The sequence below is a fragment of the Erinaceus europaeus genome, chromosome 1, assembly GCF_950295315.1.
Source record: "Erinaceus europaeus chromosome 1, mEriEur2.1, whole genome shotgun sequence".
NCBI lineage: Eukaryota > Metazoa > Chordata > Mammalia > Eulipotyphla > Erinaceidae > Erinaceus > Erinaceus europaeus.
This window is the reverse complement of record NC_080162.1, coordinates 105044192-105065006: the sequence shown is the minus strand read 5'-3', so window position 1 is coordinate 105065006 and position 20815 is coordinate 105044192. Positions and strand designations below refer to the sequence as shown.

General features: G+C 42.7%; 1 protein-coding gene and 1 long non-coding RNA gene across 3 annotated transcripts in view; one reads left to right on the top strand and one right to left on the bottom strand.

Moving 5' to 3' along the window:
- The window catches only part of HELLS (helicase, lymphoid specific), a 50258-nt gene extending 32860 nt beyond the window's left edge, over window positions 1–17398 (bottom strand). For both annotated transcript variants that reach the window (XM_007535622.3, XM_060192188.1), the window contains exons 1-3: window positions 17235–17398; window positions 16695–16822; window positions 1453–1575 (exon numbers count right to left, since the gene is read on the bottom strand). In XM_007535622.3, coding sequence (XP_007535684.3) covers window positions 1453–1575; window positions 16695–16822; window positions 17235–17265 — 282 coding nt within the window. In that variant the 5' untranslated portion in view covers window positions 17266–17398. The remainder of the gene's footprint in view (window positions 1–1452; window positions 1576–16694; window positions 16823–17234) is intronic.
- Window positions 1–20815, top strand: part of LOC132538952 (uncharacterized) — a 310731-nt gene that overhangs the window by 82998 nt on the left and 206918 nt on the right. The gene's annotated exons all lie outside the window — the stretch shown is intronic.

Sequence of the window (20815 nt, the reverse complement as noted above, 5' to 3'; positions counted from 1 at the left end):
TGAAGCTTCACAAGCAGTGAAGCAGGTCTGTAGGTGTCTCTCTTTCCTCTCCCTGTCTTTTTCTTTCTTAAACCAGAACACTGCTCAGCTCTGGCAGACATGGTGTGGAAGACTGAACCAGGGCTTCCCTCTCAATTTCTTTTAGTCCTATCAAATAAGAGAGGAAAAGAACAACAACAAAAATGGAAAAAGATGGCTGCCAGGAACAGTGGATTCGTGATGCAGGCACCCAGCCCCAGCAATAACCCTGGGGGAGGGGGGGAGAGAAGGGAGTCGGATGGTAGCGCAGCGGGTTAAGCGCAGGTGGCACAAAGCACAAGGAGTGGCGTAAGAATCCCGGTTCAAGACCCCGGCTCCCCACCTGCAAGGGAGTCGCTTCACAGGCAGTGAAGCAGGTCTGCAGGTGTCTATCTTTCTCTCCCCCTCCTCTCTCCATTTCTCTGTCCTATCCAACAACGAAGACATCAATAACAACAACAATAAAACAACAAGGGCAAAAACAAAGGGAAAATGAATAAATAAATATTAAAAAAAAAGGTGAGTTCCAGGAGTTGACATAGTGGGAAAAAGCACTGGATTCTCAAACATGAGGTCCAGAGTTTAATCTGCAGCAGCACATGTACCAGAGTGATGTCTGGTTCTTTCTCTCTCCTATCTTTCTCATTAATAAATAAATAAAATCTTTAAAAAGATATAAATAAAAGGTTTTTTCATTGATAGGTTTTTTGGCATCTGTGTCACTTACCATAAGTTTTAAAAGAGTTTCAGTATGGGAGACGGACAGTAGCACAGCAGGTTAAGCGCGGGTAACACAAAGCTCAAGGAAAGGCATAAGGATCCTGGTTTGAGTCACCAGCTTCTGACCTGCAGGGGAGTGGCTTCACAAGCGGTGAAGCAGGACTGCAGGTGTCTGGCTTTCTCTACCCCTCTCTGTATCCCCTCCTTTCCATTTCTCTCTATTCTATCCAACAATGATGACATTAATAACAACAACAATAATAACTACAACAATAAAACAAGGTCAACAAAAGGGAATAAATAAATATTAAAAAGTGTTAAATGAAAAATTTCAACAAAGGAAAAAGTATCTGGATAGAAGTGAGAGTAAGAGGGGTCAAGTAGCAACTTTATTTAAAAGCTGTAAGGGCAAGACTTCATTGATGAAAAATATTTAAACCACGTCTTGATAATAATAAAGTCAGTCAAGCAGATATCTACAAGAGGACTGAGCAGTCAGTGAAGTGGCGAAGGATCTGAAAGATAATGAAGTTAAGAGAAGCTGCCAGATTGCTTATATGATGGAAATATGTTCTTTATCTTGATTATGCAGGTACTTAGGCCAAAACTCATCAAGCTCTAAACTTATAATATGCATACGATAGTAATGTACACCTCAATAAATATGTTTAATTTTTTAAAAGATATTGGGTATAATCAGTGACATTCACATACCTCTAATTGTTGCTGCTCCATCTTAGTCAGTAAAAATTTGGAGTAAATATTGCTTTTCTCAAGTAAATGTTGAAGTCTACGGTAACGAATGTCTGTGGACTCTTTATTCCAAGATGTGCGAGCCTATCCAAGAAGAAAATGTCAATAATTATTAACAAGTTTTCTGGCGTATTTTGAATAAGGTATACTGAACAAAAGGCTAAAAAAAATAATTGATCTTTGGTTTTAATATTTTTTCCTGAATTACTGACAAAAATATTTTTAGAACATGTTCACATAATAAATAATACCTTCTTAAATCAAAATGTAGAATATCTCAAAAACTGTTTTAGTTCAATATTCAACTGGTCATTTGGTATAGTACATATACCAAATTATTGAAATTTAAAGTAGTAAACATACTGGTACCTACCATTATTTCTCTATAGAGGTAAATATTTTAACTTTTAAAAATTTATTTATTTATTTTAATGAGATACTAGAAAACTGCTCAGTTATAATTTATGGTGGTACTGGAGATTGAACCCAGGACCATGAAGCCTCAAGCATGAGCATTTGCATAACTACTATATTAACTCCCCCCAGCCCACATTTTTAACTTTTTTAATTAAAATTTTAAGTTAAGTATTTTGGACCTAATTTGGGTACATCTGCTTGCTATTTATTCAGAAGAGTTAGCATGTACTTAAAAAAAAAAAAGTTAAGGGTTTAAGTTGACATCTTAGAAGAATAACTTAAAGGAGTCGGGCGTAGCGCAGCAGGTTAAGTGCAGATGGTGCAAAGCGCAAGAACTGGCTTAAGAATCCCGGTTCGAGACCCTGGCTCCCCACCTGCAGGGGAATTGCCTCACAAGAGGTGAAGCAGGTCTGCAGGTGTCTATCTTTCTCTCCTCTTCTCTGTCTTCTCCTCCTGTCTCCATCCTATCCAACAACAAATGGCATCAATAACAACAAGAGCAACAAAAGGGAATAAATAGTAAACAAATAAATACTAGAAAATAAATCTAAAAAAATGTTTTTTAAAAAGAAGAATAACCTATAACTAATAATCACAGTATCATGGTTAACCCTTTAAACCCAGTCTTTTAAGTTCCAGGTGGTGGTGCACCTGGTTGAATGTACAGGTTACAATGCACAAGATCCCAAGTTCAAGCCCCCAGTCCCCACCTGCAGGGGGAAAGCTATGTGAGTAAAGCAGGGCTGCAGGTGTCTCTTCCTCTCCTTCTGTCTCAATTTCTGACTGTCTCTATGCAAATAAATAAAGATAACACAAAAATTTTTTAAATTAATTAATTAAAAATAAAGCCAGTCTAGAGCAAGTTGTGGTATATATACACAATGGAATACTACTCAGCTGTAAAAAAATGGTGACTTCACCGTTTTCAGCCGATCTTGGATGAACCTTGAAAAAATCATGTTGAGTGAAATAAGTCAGAAACAGAAGGATGAATATGGGATGATCTCACTCTCAGGCCGAAATTGAAAAACAAGATTAGAAAAGAAAACACAAGTCGAACCTGAAATGGAATTGGAGTATTACATCAAAGTAAAAGACTCTGGGGTGGGTGGGTGGGTGGGGAGAATACAGGTCCATGAAAAATGATGAATGAAATAGTGGGGGTTTTATTGTTAAATGGGAATCTGGGGAATGTTATGCATGTAAAAAAAAAAAAAAAAAAGAAGTAGAAACGCAAAGCAGAAATTGACTGAGTTTGGAGTATGGCACCAAAGTAAGAAAGCAGAAGTACACTAGAGTTTGCAGTGAGTACCTCCCTAATACTTCCTCTCCACTTTTCCAAGCTTTGGGTCCATGATTGCTCAACAATTTGTTTGGCTTTGCATGTTAACTCTCTTTTCAGTCACCAGGTTCCAGGTGTCATCAGGATACCGGCCAGACTTCCCTGGATTGAAGACTCCACCAATATGTCCTGGAGCTCAGCTTCCCCAGAGACACACCTTACTAGGGAAAGAGAGAGGCAGACTGGGAGTATGGACTGACCAGTCAACGCCCATGTTCAGCAGGGAAGCAATTACAGAAGCCAGACCTTCTACCTTCTGCAACCCACAATGACCCTGGGTCCATGCTCCCAGAGGGATAGAGAATGGGAAAGCTATCGGGGGAGGGGGTGGGATATGGAGATTGGGCGGTGGGAATTGTGTGGAGTTGTACCCCTCCTACCCTACGGTTTTGTTAATTAATCCTTTCTTAAATAAAAAAATAAAAATAAAAAAAAATAAAAATAAAGCCAGTCTTCTGTAGTACAAAAGTTAAAATTTTCTCATGGTTGATAATGTTATGGGGGGCCAGGCAGTAGTGCATCAGGTTAAGCACAGATAGTGTGAAGTACAAGGCCCAAGCAAGGATCCCTGTTCGAGCTACAAACTCCCCATCTTCGGGAGGTGGGGGGGGTGAGGGGGGTGGGGTCACCTCACAAATGGTGAAACAGGTCTGCAGGTATTTATCTTTCCTCTCTACCCCTCCTCTGTCAATTTCTCTCTCACCTGTGCAACAACAACAAAATAGAAAAAATGTCCACCAGGAGCAGTGGATTTGTAGTGCAGGTACTAAGCCCCAGAAATAACCCTGGAGGCAATAAAGTTAAAAAATAAGTAAATAAATAATAATTTTTATCAGTCCTATTTTCTCTTATTTATTGTTTCTATTTGCTTGTTTACTTCTCACAGGGCTTCACTGATCAGGACTTTTTCAGACAGAGACAGAGAGGGAAGGAAGCAAGACACCACTGTAGCAAAGCCTCCCAACGGCAAGGAAGTCTGGCTCAAACCTGGGTCAAACAAAGCAAAGCAGGTGCTCACCTAAATAGCCCTCAAAGCTCTTTCCTAGAGTAGCAATGTATTACTTGTAGTACAGTAACTTGTAGTTCTACCTATGGAAAGTTCTAAGTATCGGGCAGGCAGTACACCTCCAAATGACTGCAGTGAAAGTGTATTATGCCAAAAGAAATAAAAGGCAGAAACTGTTTCACGGTTTATAATATCCATTTCCCTCTTTCTATGCCAACCCCAAATAGGATGAAGGCATTTCATAATTGACACTATATGATCAATTTTCTTTTCACCTCTCCAAGAAATTTTCTTCTATGAACAACTATATGCCACCAAGCTAGAGAACCTGGAAGAAATGGATGATTTCCTAGATACCTACAAACTTCCAAAATTAAATAAAGAGGAACTAGGTAATATGAACAGGCCGATCACAGCTAATGAAATTGAAACAGTTATCAAAAACCTTCCAAGGAATAAAAGTCCTGGGCCAGATGGTTTTACAAATGAATTCTACAAAACCTTCAAAGAAGAACTAATACCTCTACTTTTAAAAGTCTTCCAGAAGATTGAAGACACTGGAATACTCCCTTTCAGCTTATATGAAGCTAACATCACTCTGATACCAAAAGCAGACAGGGACACAACCCAAAAAGAAAACTACAGAACAGTATCTCTGATGAACACAGATGCTAAAATATTGAACACAAATCTAGCCAACCGGATACAGCAGTACATTAAAAAGATTGTTCATCATGAACAAGTGGGGTTATCCCAGGCATGCAAGGTTGGTTTAACATACGTAAATCAATCAACTTGATCCACCACATCAATAAAAGCAAGACCAAAAATCACATGGTCATATCAATTGATGCAGAGAAAGCCTTTGACAAAATACAACATCCCTTTATGATCAAAACACTACAAAAAATGGGAATAGATGGAAAATTCCTGAAGATAGTGGAGTCTATATATAGCAAACCTACAGCCAACATCATACTCAATGGTGAAAAACTGGAAGCATTTCCCCTCAGATCAGGTACAAGACAGGGCTGCCCTCTATCACCATTACTATTCAACATAGTGTTGGAAGTTCTTGCCATAGCAATCAGGCAGGAGCAAGGAATTAAAGGGATACAGATTGGAAGAGAAGAAGTCAAACTCTCCTTATTTGCAGATGACGTGATAGTATACATAGAAAAACCTAAAGAACCCGGCAAAAAGCTTTTGGAAGTCATCAGGCAATACAGTAAGGTATCAGGCTACAAAATTAACAAACAGCAGTCAGCAGTATTCCTCTATGCAAACACTAAAAAGATGAAACCAGAAATCAATTCTTTTTACTATAGCAACAAAAACAATAAAATATCTAGGAATAAACCTAACAAAAGAAGTGAAAGACTTGTATACTGACAATTATGAATTCAAGGAAATAGAAAAAGACACAGAAAAGTGGAAAGATATTCCATGTTCATGGGTTGGAAAAATTAACATCATCAAAATGAATATACTACCCAGAGCCATATACAAATTTAATGCTGAAGGATGAATATGGGATGATCTCACTCTCAGGCCGAAGTTGAAAAACAAGATTAGAAAAGAAAACACAAGTCGAACCTAAAATGGAATTGGAGTATTACACCAAAGTAAAAGACTCTGGGGTGGGTGGGTGGGTGGGTGGGGAGAATACAGGTCCATGAAAAATGATGAATGAAATGGTGGGGGTTGTATTGCTAAATGGGAATCTGGGGAATGTTATGCTTGTAAAAAAAAAAAAAAAGAAGTAGAAACACAAAGCAGAAATTGACTGAGTTTGGAGTATGGCACCAAAGTAAGAAAGCAGAAGTATACTAGAGTTTGCAGTGAGTACCTCCCTAATACTTCCTCTCCACTTTTCCAAGCTTTGGGTCCATGATTGCTCAACAATTTGTTTGGCTTTGTATGTTAACTCTCTTTTCAGTCACCAGGTTCCAGGTATCATCAGGATGCCGGCCAGACTTCCCTGGATTGAAGACACCACCAATGTGTCCTGGAGCTCAGCTTCCCCAGAGACCCATCCTACTAGGGAAAGAGAGAGGCAGACTGGGAGTATGGACCGACCAGTCAACGTCCATGTTCAGCGAGGAAGCAATTACAGAAGCCAGACCTTCTACCTTCTGCAACCCTCAGTGTCCCTGGGTCCATGCTCCCAGAGGGATAGAGAATGGGAAAGCTACTGGGGAGGGGGTGGGATATGGAGATTGGGCGGTGGGAATTGTGTGGAGTTGTACCCCTCCTACCCTATGGTTTTGTTAATTAATCCTTTCTTAAATAAAAAATAAAAATAAATTAAAAAAAAAAAAAAATTAACAAACAGCAGTCAGCAGTATTCCTCTATGCAAACACTAAAAAGATGAAACCAGAAATCAATTCTTTTTACTATAGCAACAAAAACAATAAAATATCTAGGAATAAACCTAACAAAAGAAGTGAAAGACTTGTATACTGACAATTATGAATTCAAGGAAATAGAAAAAGACACAGAAAAGTGGAAAGATATTCCATGTTCATGGGTTGGAAAAATTAACATCATCAAAATGAATATACTACCCAGAGCCATATACAAATTTAATGCTGAAGGATGAATATGGGATGATCTCACTCTCAGGCCGAAGTTGAAAAACAAGATTAGAAAAGAAAACACAAGTCGAACCTAAAATGGAATTGGAGTATTACACCAAAGTAAAAGACTCTGGGGTGGGTGGGTGGGTGGGTGGGGAGAATACAGGTCCATGAAAAATGATGAATGAAATGGTGGGGGTTGTATTGCTAAATGGGAATCTGGGGAATGTTATGCATGTAAAAAAAAAAAAAAAAAAAAAAAGGAAGAAGAAGTAGAAACGCAAAGCAGAAATTGACTGAGTTTGGAGTATGGCACCAAAGTAAGAAAGCAGAAGTATACTAGAGTTTGCAGTGAGTACCTCCCTAATACTTCCTCTCCACTTTTCCAAGCTTTGGGTCCATGATTGCTCAACAATTTGTTTGGCTTTGTATGTTAACTCTCTTTTCAGTCACCAGGTTCCAGGTGTCATCAGGATGCCAGCCAGACTTCCCTGGATTGAAGACACCACCAATGTGTCCTGGAGCTCAGCTTCCCCAGAGACCCATCCTACTAGGGAAAGAGAGAGGCAGACTGGGAGTGTGGACCGACCAGTCAACGCCCATGTTCAGCGAGGAAGCAATTACAGAAGCCAGACCTTCTACCTTCTGCAACCCTCAATGACCCTGGGTCCATGCTCCCAGAGGGATAGAGAATGGGAAAGCTATCGGGGGAGGGGGTGGGATATGGAGATTGGGCGGTGGGAACTGTGTGGAGTTGTACCCCTCCTACCCTATGGTTTTGTTAATTAATCCTTTCTTAAATATAAATAAATAAATAAATAAAAAAAAAAACAAATTTAATGCTATCCCCATCAAGATTCCAACCACATTTTTTAGTAGAACAGACGCTACAAATGTTTATCTGGAACCAGAACAGACCTAGAATTGCCAAAATAATCTTGAGAAGAAAGAACAGAACTGGAGGCATCACACTCCCAGATCTCAAATTGCATTATAGGGCCACTATCATCAAAATTGCTTGGTACTGGAACATGAATAGGCAACACTGACTAGTGGAATAGAACTGAGAGCCCAGAAGTAAGCCCCCACAGCTATGGACATCTAATCTTTGACAAAGGTGCCCAGACTATTAAATGGGGAAACATGAGTCTTTTCAACAAATAGTGTTGGAAAAAATGGGTTGAAATATGCAGAAGATGAAACTGAATCACTGTACTTCACCAAACACAAAAGTAAATTCCAAGTGGATTAAGGACTTACTTGGATGTTAGACCACAAACTATCAGATACTTAGAGGAAAATATAGGCAGAACTCTTTTCCACATAAATTTTTAAAGACATCTTCAATGAAATGAATCCAATCACAAAGAAGACTAAGACAACTATAAACTGATGGGACTACATCAAATTAAAAAGCTTCTGCACATCCACCTGCATATCAGATGTCAGGCTCAGGGGAAAAAAACAGTATAGTCATCGGCTCTTTGGAATATAAGTAAAATAGGACTACTAACTACCTACAAAACAGAGAACTCCCCCCCAACTCTTCATCTGAACTATTCCAGCCTTTAGACTCATGATTAGTTAACAATTTGTTTGGCTCTATATGTTAACTCTTTTTTTCAGCCACCAGGCTCCAGATGCTAACATGATGCCAACCAGACTTCCCTGGGCAAGACAACCCCACCAATGTGTTCTGGAGCCCCACTTCCCCAGAGCTCTGCCCCACTAAGGAAAGAGAGAGACAGGCTGGGAGTATGAATTGACCTGTTAACGCCCATGTTCAACAGGGAAGCAATTACAGAAGCCAGACCTTCCACCTTCTGTACTCCATAATGACCCTGGGTCCATACTCCCAGAGGGATAAAGAATAGGAAAGCTATGTGGGGAGGGGATGGGATATGGAGTTCTGGTGGTGGGAATTGTGTGGAGTTGTATCCCTATTATCCTATGGTTTTTGTCAGTGTTTCCTTTTTTATAAATAAAAATTTAAAAAAGCTTCTCCACTGTGAAAGAAACCAATACCCAAACAAAGAGACCCTCACAGAATGGGAGAAGATCTTTACATGGCATACATCAGACAAAATGTTAATAACCAAAATGTATAAAGAGCTTGCCAAAGTCAACAACAACAAATGACCCCATCCAAAAATGGGGAGAGGACATGGACAAAATATTCACCACAGAAAAGATCCAAAAGGCTAATACATACATACACACACATACACACACACACACACACACACACACACCTCCAAGTTTGATTGTCAGAGAAATGCAAATAAAGACAACAATGAGATAGCACTTCACTCCAGTAAGAATGTCATACATCAGAAAAGGAAGCAGCAACAAATGCTGGAGAGGTATGGGAACAAAGTAACCCTCTTACACTGCCTGTGGGAATGTAAATTGGTCTAACCCCTGTAGAGAGCAGTCTGGAGAACTCTCAGAAGGCTAGAAGTGGTTTTACCCTATGATCCTGCAATTTCTCTCCTGGGGAACTCAATACACCCATCCAAAAAGATCTGTGTATACCTATGTTCATAGCAGCACAATTTATAATAGCCAAAATCTGGAAGCAACCCAGGTGTCCAACAACAGATAAGTGGCTGAGCAAGTTGTGGTATATATACACAATGGAATATTACTCAGCTATTAAAAATGGTGACTTCATCATTTTTAGCCCATCTTGGATAGAGCTGGAAGAAATCATGTTAGGTGAAATAAGTCAGAAACAGAAGGATGAATATAGGATGATGTCACTCTCAGGCAGAAGTTGAAAAACAAGATCAGAAGAGAAAACAGAAGCAGAACCTGAACAGGAGTTGGTGTATTGCACCAAAGTAAAAGTCACTGGGGTGGGTGGGGGGGGAGAAGAGTACAGGTCCTGCCTGGAAAAGGATGACAGAGGATCTAGTGGGGGTTATATTGTTATGTGGAAAACAGAAATTTAAAATAGCATGTACAAACTATGTATTCACTGTCAAATGTAAAACATTAATCCCTCAATAAAGGAAAGAAATAAGTTTTTAAAATAATAGTAACAATGATAAACAAGAGCAACAAAAGGGAAAAAACAGCCTCCAGGAGCAGTGGATTCAAAGTGCAGGCATCGAGCCCCAGCAATAACCCTGGAGGCAAAAGAAAAAAAAAACGAAAATATAACTAAAATATAAATATAAAATAAGAATTACAATTTTTTTTTCTACAACTCATGCCTGAGGCTCTGAAGTCCCAGGTTCAATCCCCATACCACCATAAACCAGAGCTGAGAAATGCTCCTTTAAAAAAAAAAAAAAAAGGGAAGCGCAGGGACCCGCGTAAGGATCAAGGATCCGGGTTCAAGCCCCCGGCTCCCCACCTGCAGGGGAGTCGCTTCACGGGCGGTGAAGCAGGTCTGCAGGTGTCTATCTTTCTCTCCCCTCTCTCTCTGTCTTCCCCTCCTCTCTCCATTTCTCTCTGTCCTATCCAACAACAAAGCAACGTCAACAATGGCAATAATAACCACAATGAGGCTGCAACAACTAGGGCAACAAAAAGGGGGGAAAATGGCCTCCAGGAGCGGTGGATTCATGGTGCAGGCACCGAGCCCAGCAATAACCCTGGAGGAAAAAAAAAATGGGGGCGGGAGCAGGAGGTGGCGCAGGTGGCGCAAAGCCCAAGGACTGGCATAATGATCCTGGTTTGAGCCCCCGGCTTCCCACCTGCAGGGGAGTCGCTTCACAGGCAGTGAAGCAGGTCTGCAGGTGTCTATCTTTCTCTCCCCCTCTCTGTCTTCCTCTCCTCTCTCCATTTCTCTCTGTCCTATCCAACAACGACATCAATAACAACAACATAATAACCACAACAACGATAAAATAACCAGGGCAACAAAAGGGGAAAAAATAGCCTCCAGGAGCAGTGGGTACATAGTGCAGTCTGAGTGCATACTGAGTCCCAGGAACAACCATGGAAGCAAAAAAAAAAAAAATTTGGGAGTCGGGCGGTAGTGCAGCGGGTTAAGCGCAGGTGGCACAAAGCACAAGGACGGGTAGAAGGATCCCGGTTCAAGCCTCCAGCTCCCCACCTGCAGGGGCGTGAAGCAGGTCTGCAGGTGTCTATCTTTTTCTCCCCGTCTTCCCCTCCTCTCTCCATTTCTCTCTGTCCTATCTAACAATGACAATATCAACAAAAACAACAACTATAACAACAATGAAAAACAAGGGCAGCAAAAAGGGAAAATAAATAAGTTTTTTTAATTAAAACAAAACAAAACAAAACAAAAAATCTTTCCCCAGGTTCTACACAAACCTTCGCACCTCCTAAATCAAAGTAAATAGCTTTCATTAAGGAATTTCAGCTAGCTCTACCACTCTTAAATACTTCTTCTAAAGTAGAGGTGGGGAATGCCCACCAACAGAACCTCTGGTCTGGTCCTACAGTCAAGACTCAAAATTCAATTCAATATATCCAGAAGCTCCCCTCCATACCCCCACAATAAAAGCTAATTTTTTAAAATATATATTTATTTGTCTTCCCTTTTGTTGCCCTTGTTTAACATTGTTGTGGTTATTGATGCCATTGTTGTTGGATAGGACAGAGAGAAATGGAGAGAGGAGGGGAAGACAGAGAGAGGAGAGAAAGACACCTGCAGACCTGCCTCACTGCTTGTGAAGCGACATCCCCTGCAGGTGGGGAGCCAGAGGCTCGAACCTGGATCCTTATAAGTCGGTCCTTGCACTTCACACCATGTGCGCTTAACCCGCTGCGCCACTGCCTGGACTCCCAAAAACTAATTTTTTAAGCTGATAATTTCATATGGTCTCAAATGTTATAAACATGCAATTGGCAGAAAAAAGGTTTCTCACCACTGTTCTAAAGGTATACGCATAAATATTTTATCCTTTTCAACAGAAAGAGAGCACTTTACTTTTATACAGGAAGCTTTTTTTCCTTCCTCCAAATAACAAGTTTTTTAATTTCAAATAAGGATTTTCACCCTTAGAATCTTCTTCAAATATATTTTTTATATTTCATTTGTTTACTTTCCCTTTTTTGTTGCTCTTGTTCTTTTTATCATTGTTGTAGTTATTATTGTTGTTGTTATTGATGTTTTTGCTGGATAGAACAGAGAGAAACGGAGATAGGTGGGGAAGACAGAGAGAGGGAAAGACCTACTTCACGGCTTATGAAGTGAACCCCTTGCAGGTGGAGAGCCTGGGGGTCTAACTGGATTCCTTATGCAGGTCCTCCAGTTTCTTTTTTTTTCTTTTAATATTTATTTACTTATTTTCCCTTTTGTTGCCCTTGTTGTCTTATTGTTGTAGTTATTGTTGTTCTCATTGTTGTTGGATAGGACAGAGAGAAATGGAGAGAGGAGGGGAAGACAGAGAGGGGGAGAGAAAGACAGACACCTGCAGACCTGCTTCACCACCTATGAAGCAACTCCCCTGCAGGTGGGGAGCCGAGGGCTCCAACCAGAATCCTTACTCAGGTCCTTGTGCTTTGCACCATGTGCGCCATGTGTGACTAGTCCTTGCCATGTGCGCTTAAAACTGTGCTACAGCCCAACCCCCTATATAGATATTTTATAAAAGTAATACTAATGAAAGATTATAATAGCAATGGACCGGGAATCGGGCAGTAGCACAGTGGGTTAAGCGCACATGGCGTAAAGCGCAAGGACTGGCATAAGGATCCCAGTTCGAGCCCCAGGCTCCCCACCTGCAGGGGAGTGGCTTCATAGGCGGTAAAACAGGTCTGCAGGTGTCTGTCTTTTTCTCCCTTTTCTGTCTTCCCCTCCTCTCTCCATTTCTCTCTGTCCTATCCAACAACAACAGCTACAATAATAACTACAACAACAACAACAAAAAAACAAGGGCAACAAAAGGGAAAACAAGTAAATAAAATTTTTTTTCTTTTAATTAATAGCAATGGACCACAATATTATTAAGTTTTTAACAAATTGCAACTTTGGATTGTAGAATTGTAAAGAACTATGTGTTTTACTAGTGGGAAAGATTGAAAATGGATTAAAAATTGGTATTACGTTCTATGATGCATAATATACCTTACTCTCTCTTTTTGCCTCCAGGGTTATCGCTGGGGCTCAGTGCCTGCACTATGAAACCACTGCTCCTGGAGGCTATTTTTACCCTTTTGTTGCCCTTGTTGTTTATCATTGTTATTGTTATTATTGCTGTTATTGTTGGACAGGACAGAGATAAATCAAAAGAAGGGAGGACAGAGAGGGGGAGAGAAGGATAAGACACCTGCAGACCTGTTTCACCACTTGTGAAGCGACTCCCAAGGGGCTCCAACTGGGATCCTTGTGCTATTCCTTGGGCTTTGCACCATATGCACATATCCTGCTGTACTACCGCCCAGCCCCCACATACCTACTCTCTTAACAGTAAAAATTCCAAAAATTTAGTACTGTTTGTACATAAACTCAAAAACTTCATTCAAAGTAAAAGGCTTACTTTAACACTTGTAGTATTTCCTTAACCAACAAATTTTTGTATGTAAAATTGAAGATGCACCCCTAAAATAAAGACCATCACGGGTGGGGGTAGATAGCAAAATGGTTATGCAAAGAGTCTCACATGCATGAGACTCCACACAGTCCCAAGTTAAATCCCCAGCACCACCATAAGCCAGAGCTGAGCAGTGCTCTGGTGTTTCTCTGTGTCTTTCTTTTTCTTGAAATTTTCTCAAAAATAAAATAAATAAAACTTTTTTTTAAAGTTGTCTATTTAAAAAGATGAAAAGAAAAAAATGACAACAACAATAATAACTACAACAATAAAACAAGGGCAACAAAGGGAAAATAAATAATGAAAAAAATTAATTAAAACGTTTTAAAAAGATAAAGAAATTCAATCAATTTACTGTTAACCTATTTGTAGTCTACATAAACAAAAAATTCCAAGTGGCATAGGTTATTTACCTATTTGTATGTCTATAGAGGCTATCTTTAAGAAATCCTGTGATGGTTATCGATGGGGCTCAGTGCCTGCACTATGAATCCACTGCTCCTGAAGGCTATTTTCCCCTTTTGTTGCCATTGTTGTTATTGCTGTCGCTATTGCTGTTGGATAGGACAGAGAGAAATCAAGAAAGGAGGGGAAGACAGAGAGAAGGAGAGATAGACACCTGCAGACCTGCTTCACGGCTTGTGAAGCAACCCCCGCAGGTGGGGAGCCAGGGGTTCAAACTGGGACTCTTTTGCCAGTCTTGTGCTCACCCCATGTGAGCTAGAGTTGCAGGTGTGATCTATCAAATGGTCTTATTTGAAGTGGTCTTAAAATGAGTTTACAAAAGCAGTCTCCATGAAAGAAATAATAACTGCATAAAATGCAAAGTGTTGTGGAATCCACAGATTGAGCAAAAATGATTCAAGGTCAATCTAAAACTTTTTTTTTTTTTTTGCAGCTCTGGTTTATGGTGGTACAGGGGATTGAACCTGGGGCTTTGGAGCCTCAGGCATGAGTCACTTTGCATAACCATTATGCTATCTACCCTCTACCCTATCTAAAACTCTTAATTTGTTAATTTATTATATCTGCATTACTTTGATAGGATATCTAGGTATTATGATTATGAATGATAAGTAGTAACTCATATTTGTGGAATTATAGCATGGTATGGTAAACAGTGTTAAGTCTAGACCAATGTAGCATTCGTGCAATTACCTACAGGATTCCCAGGCAACCTCTGAGTGCCTCAGTCTGACTTTCTTCCTTGCTTCTCTTGCTCTCTTTTCTTTCTTCCTCTTTTTCTTCATCAATGAGGAGGAGGAGAGAGGGAGCCAAAGCAATGCTATGCCAGGGATCAAACTTAAAACCTCATGTTTGAGAGTCTAGCACTCTCTCCACTGTGCCATTTCCCACACTTCAGTGAGGACTGGGGTTCCATTCCTGGAACCACAAGGGAGCACCATGGTCAGCACCAGCAGAATTCCATAGATGGTAAGGAGGAATCTCTCCCTATGCCTTTTTTAAGAATACTACATTGTTCTCCCTTTTGTTGCCCTTGTTTTATTGCTTTTGTAGTTATTGATGCTGTTGTTGTTGGATAGGACAGAGTGAAATGGAGAGAGGAGGGGAAGACAGAGAGGGGGAGAGAAAGACACTTGCAGACCTGCTTCACTGCTTGTGAAGCGACTCCCCTGCAGGTAGGGAGCCGGTAGCTCAAACCTTGCACTTGGCACCATGTGTGCTTAACCCACTGCACTACTGCCCGACCCCCCAGAATACTACATTAAAAAAAAAAGATTTTTAAAAATTGGGTTAGGCCCCACCTGCAGGGCAATCACCTCACAGGCAGTGAAGCAGGTCTGCAGGTATCTTATCTTTCTCTCCCCCTGTCTTCCCCTTCTTCCATTTCTCTCTGTCCTATCCAACAACATCAATAACAACAATAATAAAACAAGGGCAACAAAAGGGAAGAAAGAGAAAGAGAGAGGGAGACAGACAGAGACACCTACAACTCTGCATTACCACTGGTGAAGCTTTCCACATGCAAGTGGGAACCAGGAGCTTGACCCCAGGTCCTTGAGCACTGTAGTGTGTATGCTCAACCAGGTACACCACCATCTGGCTCACCCCAATAATTTTTTTTTTTTTTCTTTTACCAGAGCATTGGTGAGCTCTGGCTTATAGCAGTGTGAAAGACTGAACCTGGGACTTTGGAGCCTCAGGCACAAGAGTCTGTTTGGGAGCTACTCTCTTCCCTGATCCAGCTTTCTGGTCCTTTTTCCAAATATGACATCATCTCCCCAGACAATAACTTAGTTCACCTGCATATTAGCTGTCAGGCTCAGGTAAAAGTAAAGTCATGAGCCCCTGGGAATATACCTAAAATATACCTACTACTACCTTATTCCAAAACAGAGACCCCAAATCTCCATCCACAACATTTCAGCCACCAGGTTCCAGATGTTAACATGATGCCAACCAGCCTTCCCTGGACAGACAACCCCACCAATGTGTCCTGGAGCTCTGCTTCCCCAGAGCCCTTCCCCACTCGGGAAAGAGAGAAACAGGCTGGGAGTATGGATCGATCTGTCAACGCCCATGTTCAGCGGGGAAGCAATTACAGAAGCCAGACCTTCCACCTTCTGCATCCCACAATGACCTTGGGTCCATGCTCCCAGAGGGTTAAAGAATAAGAAAGCTAACAGGATGGGATATGGATATCTGGTGGTGGGAATTGTGTGGAGCTGTACCCCTCTTGTCCTACAGTGTTGTCGATCATCATTAAATAAAATTTTGGGAGTCGGGCTGTAGCGCATCGAGTTAAGCGCAGGTGGCACAAAGCACAAGGACCAACATAAGGATCCCGGTTTGAGCCCCGGCTCCCCACCTGCAGGGGAGTCGCTACACAGGCGGTGAAGCAGGTCTGCAGGTGTCTGTCTTTCTCTCCCCCTCTGTTTTCCCCTCTTCTCTCCATCTCTCTGTCCTACCCAACAACGACGACATCAATAACAACAATAATAGCTACAACAATAATAAAAAAAGGGCAACAAGAGAAAAAAATAAATAAATGTTAAAAAAAATAAATTTTTAAGAGGAAAAAGGCAACCTAATCCTTTCAGTGGGGGGAGAAAAAACAACACTAAAAATTAGATTTTTGGAAGGGTCACAATTGCTCAAGCAGCCATCGGAAAAGCTCACCTAAAATTGAGATAGGGCCACCTTATAATCTAACACTACACCTTATTTAAATGCGGCACTCCGGTCAAATCGACCAATGGCCAGATCTCAAAGTGTTTGTTTTGTTTGGCTGAGAGATGCGGGAACCGGCCAGGAGAAACGCGCGGCCCGCACCCCGCGCGCGGAACCCGGTCAGCCTGCGCCCCGCGCCCCGCCGCCTCACCTCCTCCAGCAGCGCGCGCTCCCTCTCCAGCCCCGCGGCCTCCAGCTGCTGCTCCTCCTCCAGCATCGCTGTGGTGATGACCGCCGCCGCCGCCTCTGCCTGCTCGCCCATAACTGCAACTGGGGGCCCTAAGATGCCGGAGGAAAAGGCTTCTGAACGCAAGTCGTCTGACTTGTTTTTGTTTTGTTTTTCCATCACTCAGCTCCCACGCCCCCCCCCCGCAGACCCACGCGGACGCGCCGCCTCCCCTCCGCAGCCCGCCCAGGTCCCAGGTCTTCACAATGTCAACAGGTTGCCGGGAACCCCGCTTTCTACAAGCTGAGGGGAGGGGGGTGGCGCTCGCCGGGTGCCGAGGCTTCAGGTCACGCAAATACGTGCAATTCCGAGCTCAGCTCCCTGGCCGCGCTCGCCTCTCACCCGCGTCTGGGGTCGCCTCTCGCAACGCGTCCCCGGCCGCAGCCTCCATGCTGCAGCCCCCGCCCCCACCCGCGCCGCCCGGACGCCGCCGCCACCGCCCGCAGGAAGGGGCTCCGCGCTCACCGCCGCTACTCGCGGGCTGTTCCGCCGGCATGGCTGGTCAGACACTCTGAAGCGGTTCCCTCCCCTCAGCGCCGGGAAACGCCGCGGGCCACAGCTTCCCTGCCTCCGGCGGTCCCCCTCCTCTCTCAGAGTCCCCAGTCAGGGCAAAAACGCGCGCTTCTCCTTCGCGGGAAAAGACCGTCTTCTCGCGATACTTCGCGTTCTGGGCTCCACCCTCAGCACCCCCCCCCCCCCCGACCCCTCCACCCCCTCCTCACTCCCCAGGCTCTGGCGACATGAGATTCAGTTTGTGGTTTGACTTTGATCTGGATTTCCCTGGTCCCACCAAAGAGATTGAGTGTCCTCTGCCACTTTCCTACCTTCTAGATAGAAAAACTATAGAGCATCCAGGTGAGGCTATCAGGAAACAAATGCCAGCCTGGGTCCTCATCCTCTGTGCTCAGTTCACATTCCCTGAAATAGCCACGAGGAGAAGAGAGAGAGTAGTGTGATGGGGGTGTAGACCGACTTTTATGGGTGCGAGAGAGAAGTAGGAAATCAAGATTATAGCATTTCAAGAATGTTTCAGGGGGGGTGGTGGTGCACCTGGTTAAGCGCGCCGCAAGGACCCCGGTTCAAGCGCCCGGTCCCCACCTGCAGGGGGACAACTTCACGAGTGGTGAAGCAGGACTGCAGGTGTCTCTCTGTCTCTCCCTATCTCCCCTTCCACTCAATTTCTGGTTGTCTCTATCCCATAAATAAATAAAGGTAATAAAATAATAAATTAATTTAAAAATTTTTTAAATATTTTATTAATGAGAAAGGAGAAAGAGAAAGAACTAGAAATCACTTTGGTACATGTGCTGCCGAGGATTGAACTCAGGACCTTGTGAGTTCAATCGGACCTCTCATGCTTGAGAGTCCGATGCTTTATCCACTGAGCCACCTCCTAGACCACAAATATTTTTTTAATTTTTATTTATTTATTCCCTTTTGTTGCCCTTGTTTTTTATTGTTGTAGTTATTATTGTTGTTGTCGTTGTTGTTGGATAGGACAGAGAGAAATGGAGAGAGGAGGGGAAGACAGAGAGGGGGAGAGAAAGACAGACACCTGCAGGCCTGCTTCACCGCCTGTGAAGCGACTCCCCTGCCGGTGGGAAGCCAGGCCTCGAACCAGGATCCATAACGCGGGTCCTTGCGCTTTGTGCCACCTGCGCCTAACCCGCTGCGCTACAGCCCGACTCCCCACAAATAAATTTTTTTAATATCTATTTTATTTATTTATTCCCTTTTGTTGCCCTTGTTGTTTTATTGTTGTAGTTATTATTGTTGTCGTTGTTGGATAGGATAGAGAGAAATGGAGAGAGGAGGGGAAGACAGAGAGGAGGAGAGAAAGACAGACACCTGCAGACCTGCTTCACCGCCTGTGAAGCCACTCCCCTGCAGGTGGGGAGCCGGGGTTCGAACCGGGATTCTTATGTCGGTCCTTGTGCTTTGTGCCACCTGCGCTTAACCCGCTGCGCTACAGCCCGACTCCCCCCACAAATAAATTTTTAAAAAGAATGTTTCAGGTTGGGCTTCCATAATGGTTATGCCTAAAACTGACGTCCCAGGTTCAATCGCCAGCAACACTAAATTCTAGCTGAGCAGGTGCTCTGATTAAAATAAATTAGGGCTGGGGAGACAGCATAATGGTTATGCAAAAAGACATTCATACCTGAGGCACCAAATGTCCCAGGCTCAATCCCTAGCACCACAAGCCAGAGCTGAGGAGTGCTCTGGTAAAATAAATAAAGTGAAATAACTAATAATACATTTCAGATTAAGAGAGGACTGAATGCAGTATGAACTGAGCAGAGTGACCAATAGAATATTTAAGAGCTCAACAGATCAGTAATTAAAAAGTGAGTATCTAGTGGTCTGCGAGATGGCATAGTGAATAAAGCACTGGACACTCAAGCATGAGGTTCTGAGTTCAATCCCCAGCAGCACATGTACCAGAGTGATGTCTGGTTTTCTCTCTGTACTCCTGTATTTCTCATGGATAAATAAAATCTTAAAAAAAAAAAAAAAAAAGTGAGTATCTAAAGGAGTAGGATTTCTCTTGCCTCTGGTTGTCTTTTATTTATTCACTTATTTGATAAAATAGAAAGAAATTGAGAGGGGACAGGGAGATAAGAGATAACCACAGCACTGCTTCAATACTAAAGCTTCCCCCGTCCCTACCCCCACAGATGGGGATCTTGGAGCTGTTCTTTCCTTCTTTTATTTATTTCACCTTTCTATTTTATTTTGATAGGACAGAGAGAAATTGAGAGGGGAGAGGGAGAAAAAGACACCTGAAAACCTGCCTCACTGCTCATGAAGCATTCCCTCCCCACACCCTAACCCCCACCTCCGAAGACAGGGAGCAGGGGCTTGAACCCAGGTCTTTGCTCTTGGTAACATATACATAGACACTCAGCCAGGTGCACTACCACCCAGCCCATTAATTTTTACTTTATTGGGTAGGGGGTAGATAGCGTAATGGTTATGCAAAGAGACTCTCATACCTGAGGTTCCAGATTCCCAGGTTCAATCCCCCGCACCACCATAAGCCAGAGTTGAGCAGTACTCTGGTAAAATAATAAATAATTTATAAAAAGATTATTTTGTAGTCCGGGAGGTGGTGCAGTGCATAAAACACTGTGGACTCTCAAGCATGAGGTCCAGAGTTCAATCCCTGGCAGCACATGTATCAGAATCATGTCTAGTTCTTTCTCTCTCTCCTCCTATCTTTCTCATAAATCAATAAATAATTTAAGAAAAAAAAATTTAGTTATTTATTTTGGATAGGAGAGAAGTGGAGAGGAAAGAAGGATGTGGAGGAGAGAAGGAGGATGTGGAGAGGGAAGGAGTCACACACAGAGAAATAGGGACACCTGCAGCACTGCTTCACCACTTGTGAAGTGTCCCCCTGCAGGTGGGGACCAGGGGCTTGAACCCAGGTACTTGTGCGTGATAATGTGTGCTTCTAAGGAACTACATTTACATGTCTCCTGAGTACCTTCTAGGAGCTATAAAGCAATGGCAGACTGGTAGCATCTCTGCTGATACAGAACTTACATTCTAAGAACTAAAGTAAATGTATACAGAAGAGGTATTTGAAAAGCACACAAAGCCGGAGAATCAGATTAATGGTGATGCAAAAGACTTTCATGCATAAATCTCCAAGGTCCCAGTTCATCAACCAGAGTCGAGCAGTGCTGTTGTCTCTATCTTCCTCTCTGTATCTCATTAAAATAAATAAAAAGAATCCCAGTTTGAGCCCCCGGCTCCCCATCTGCAGGGGGGTCACTTCACAAGCGGTGAAGCAGGTCTGCAGGTGTCTGTCTCATGCTGCTCTCTGCCAGTGCATGATGAAACTGCCCTAGAATTTCCTCAAAGACCAGGGTCCCACAGGTGATGTCCATGTAACTGCTAGCCCAGGGCTTTTCTAGACCTAATTTGCCTTTACCAAGTCAGTTTTGGGACCAGGCAGTGGCACACCTGGTTAAGTGCATGCACTATGGTGTTCAAGGACCCAGGTTCAAGCCCCTCCTCCCCATCTGTAAGGGGAAAGC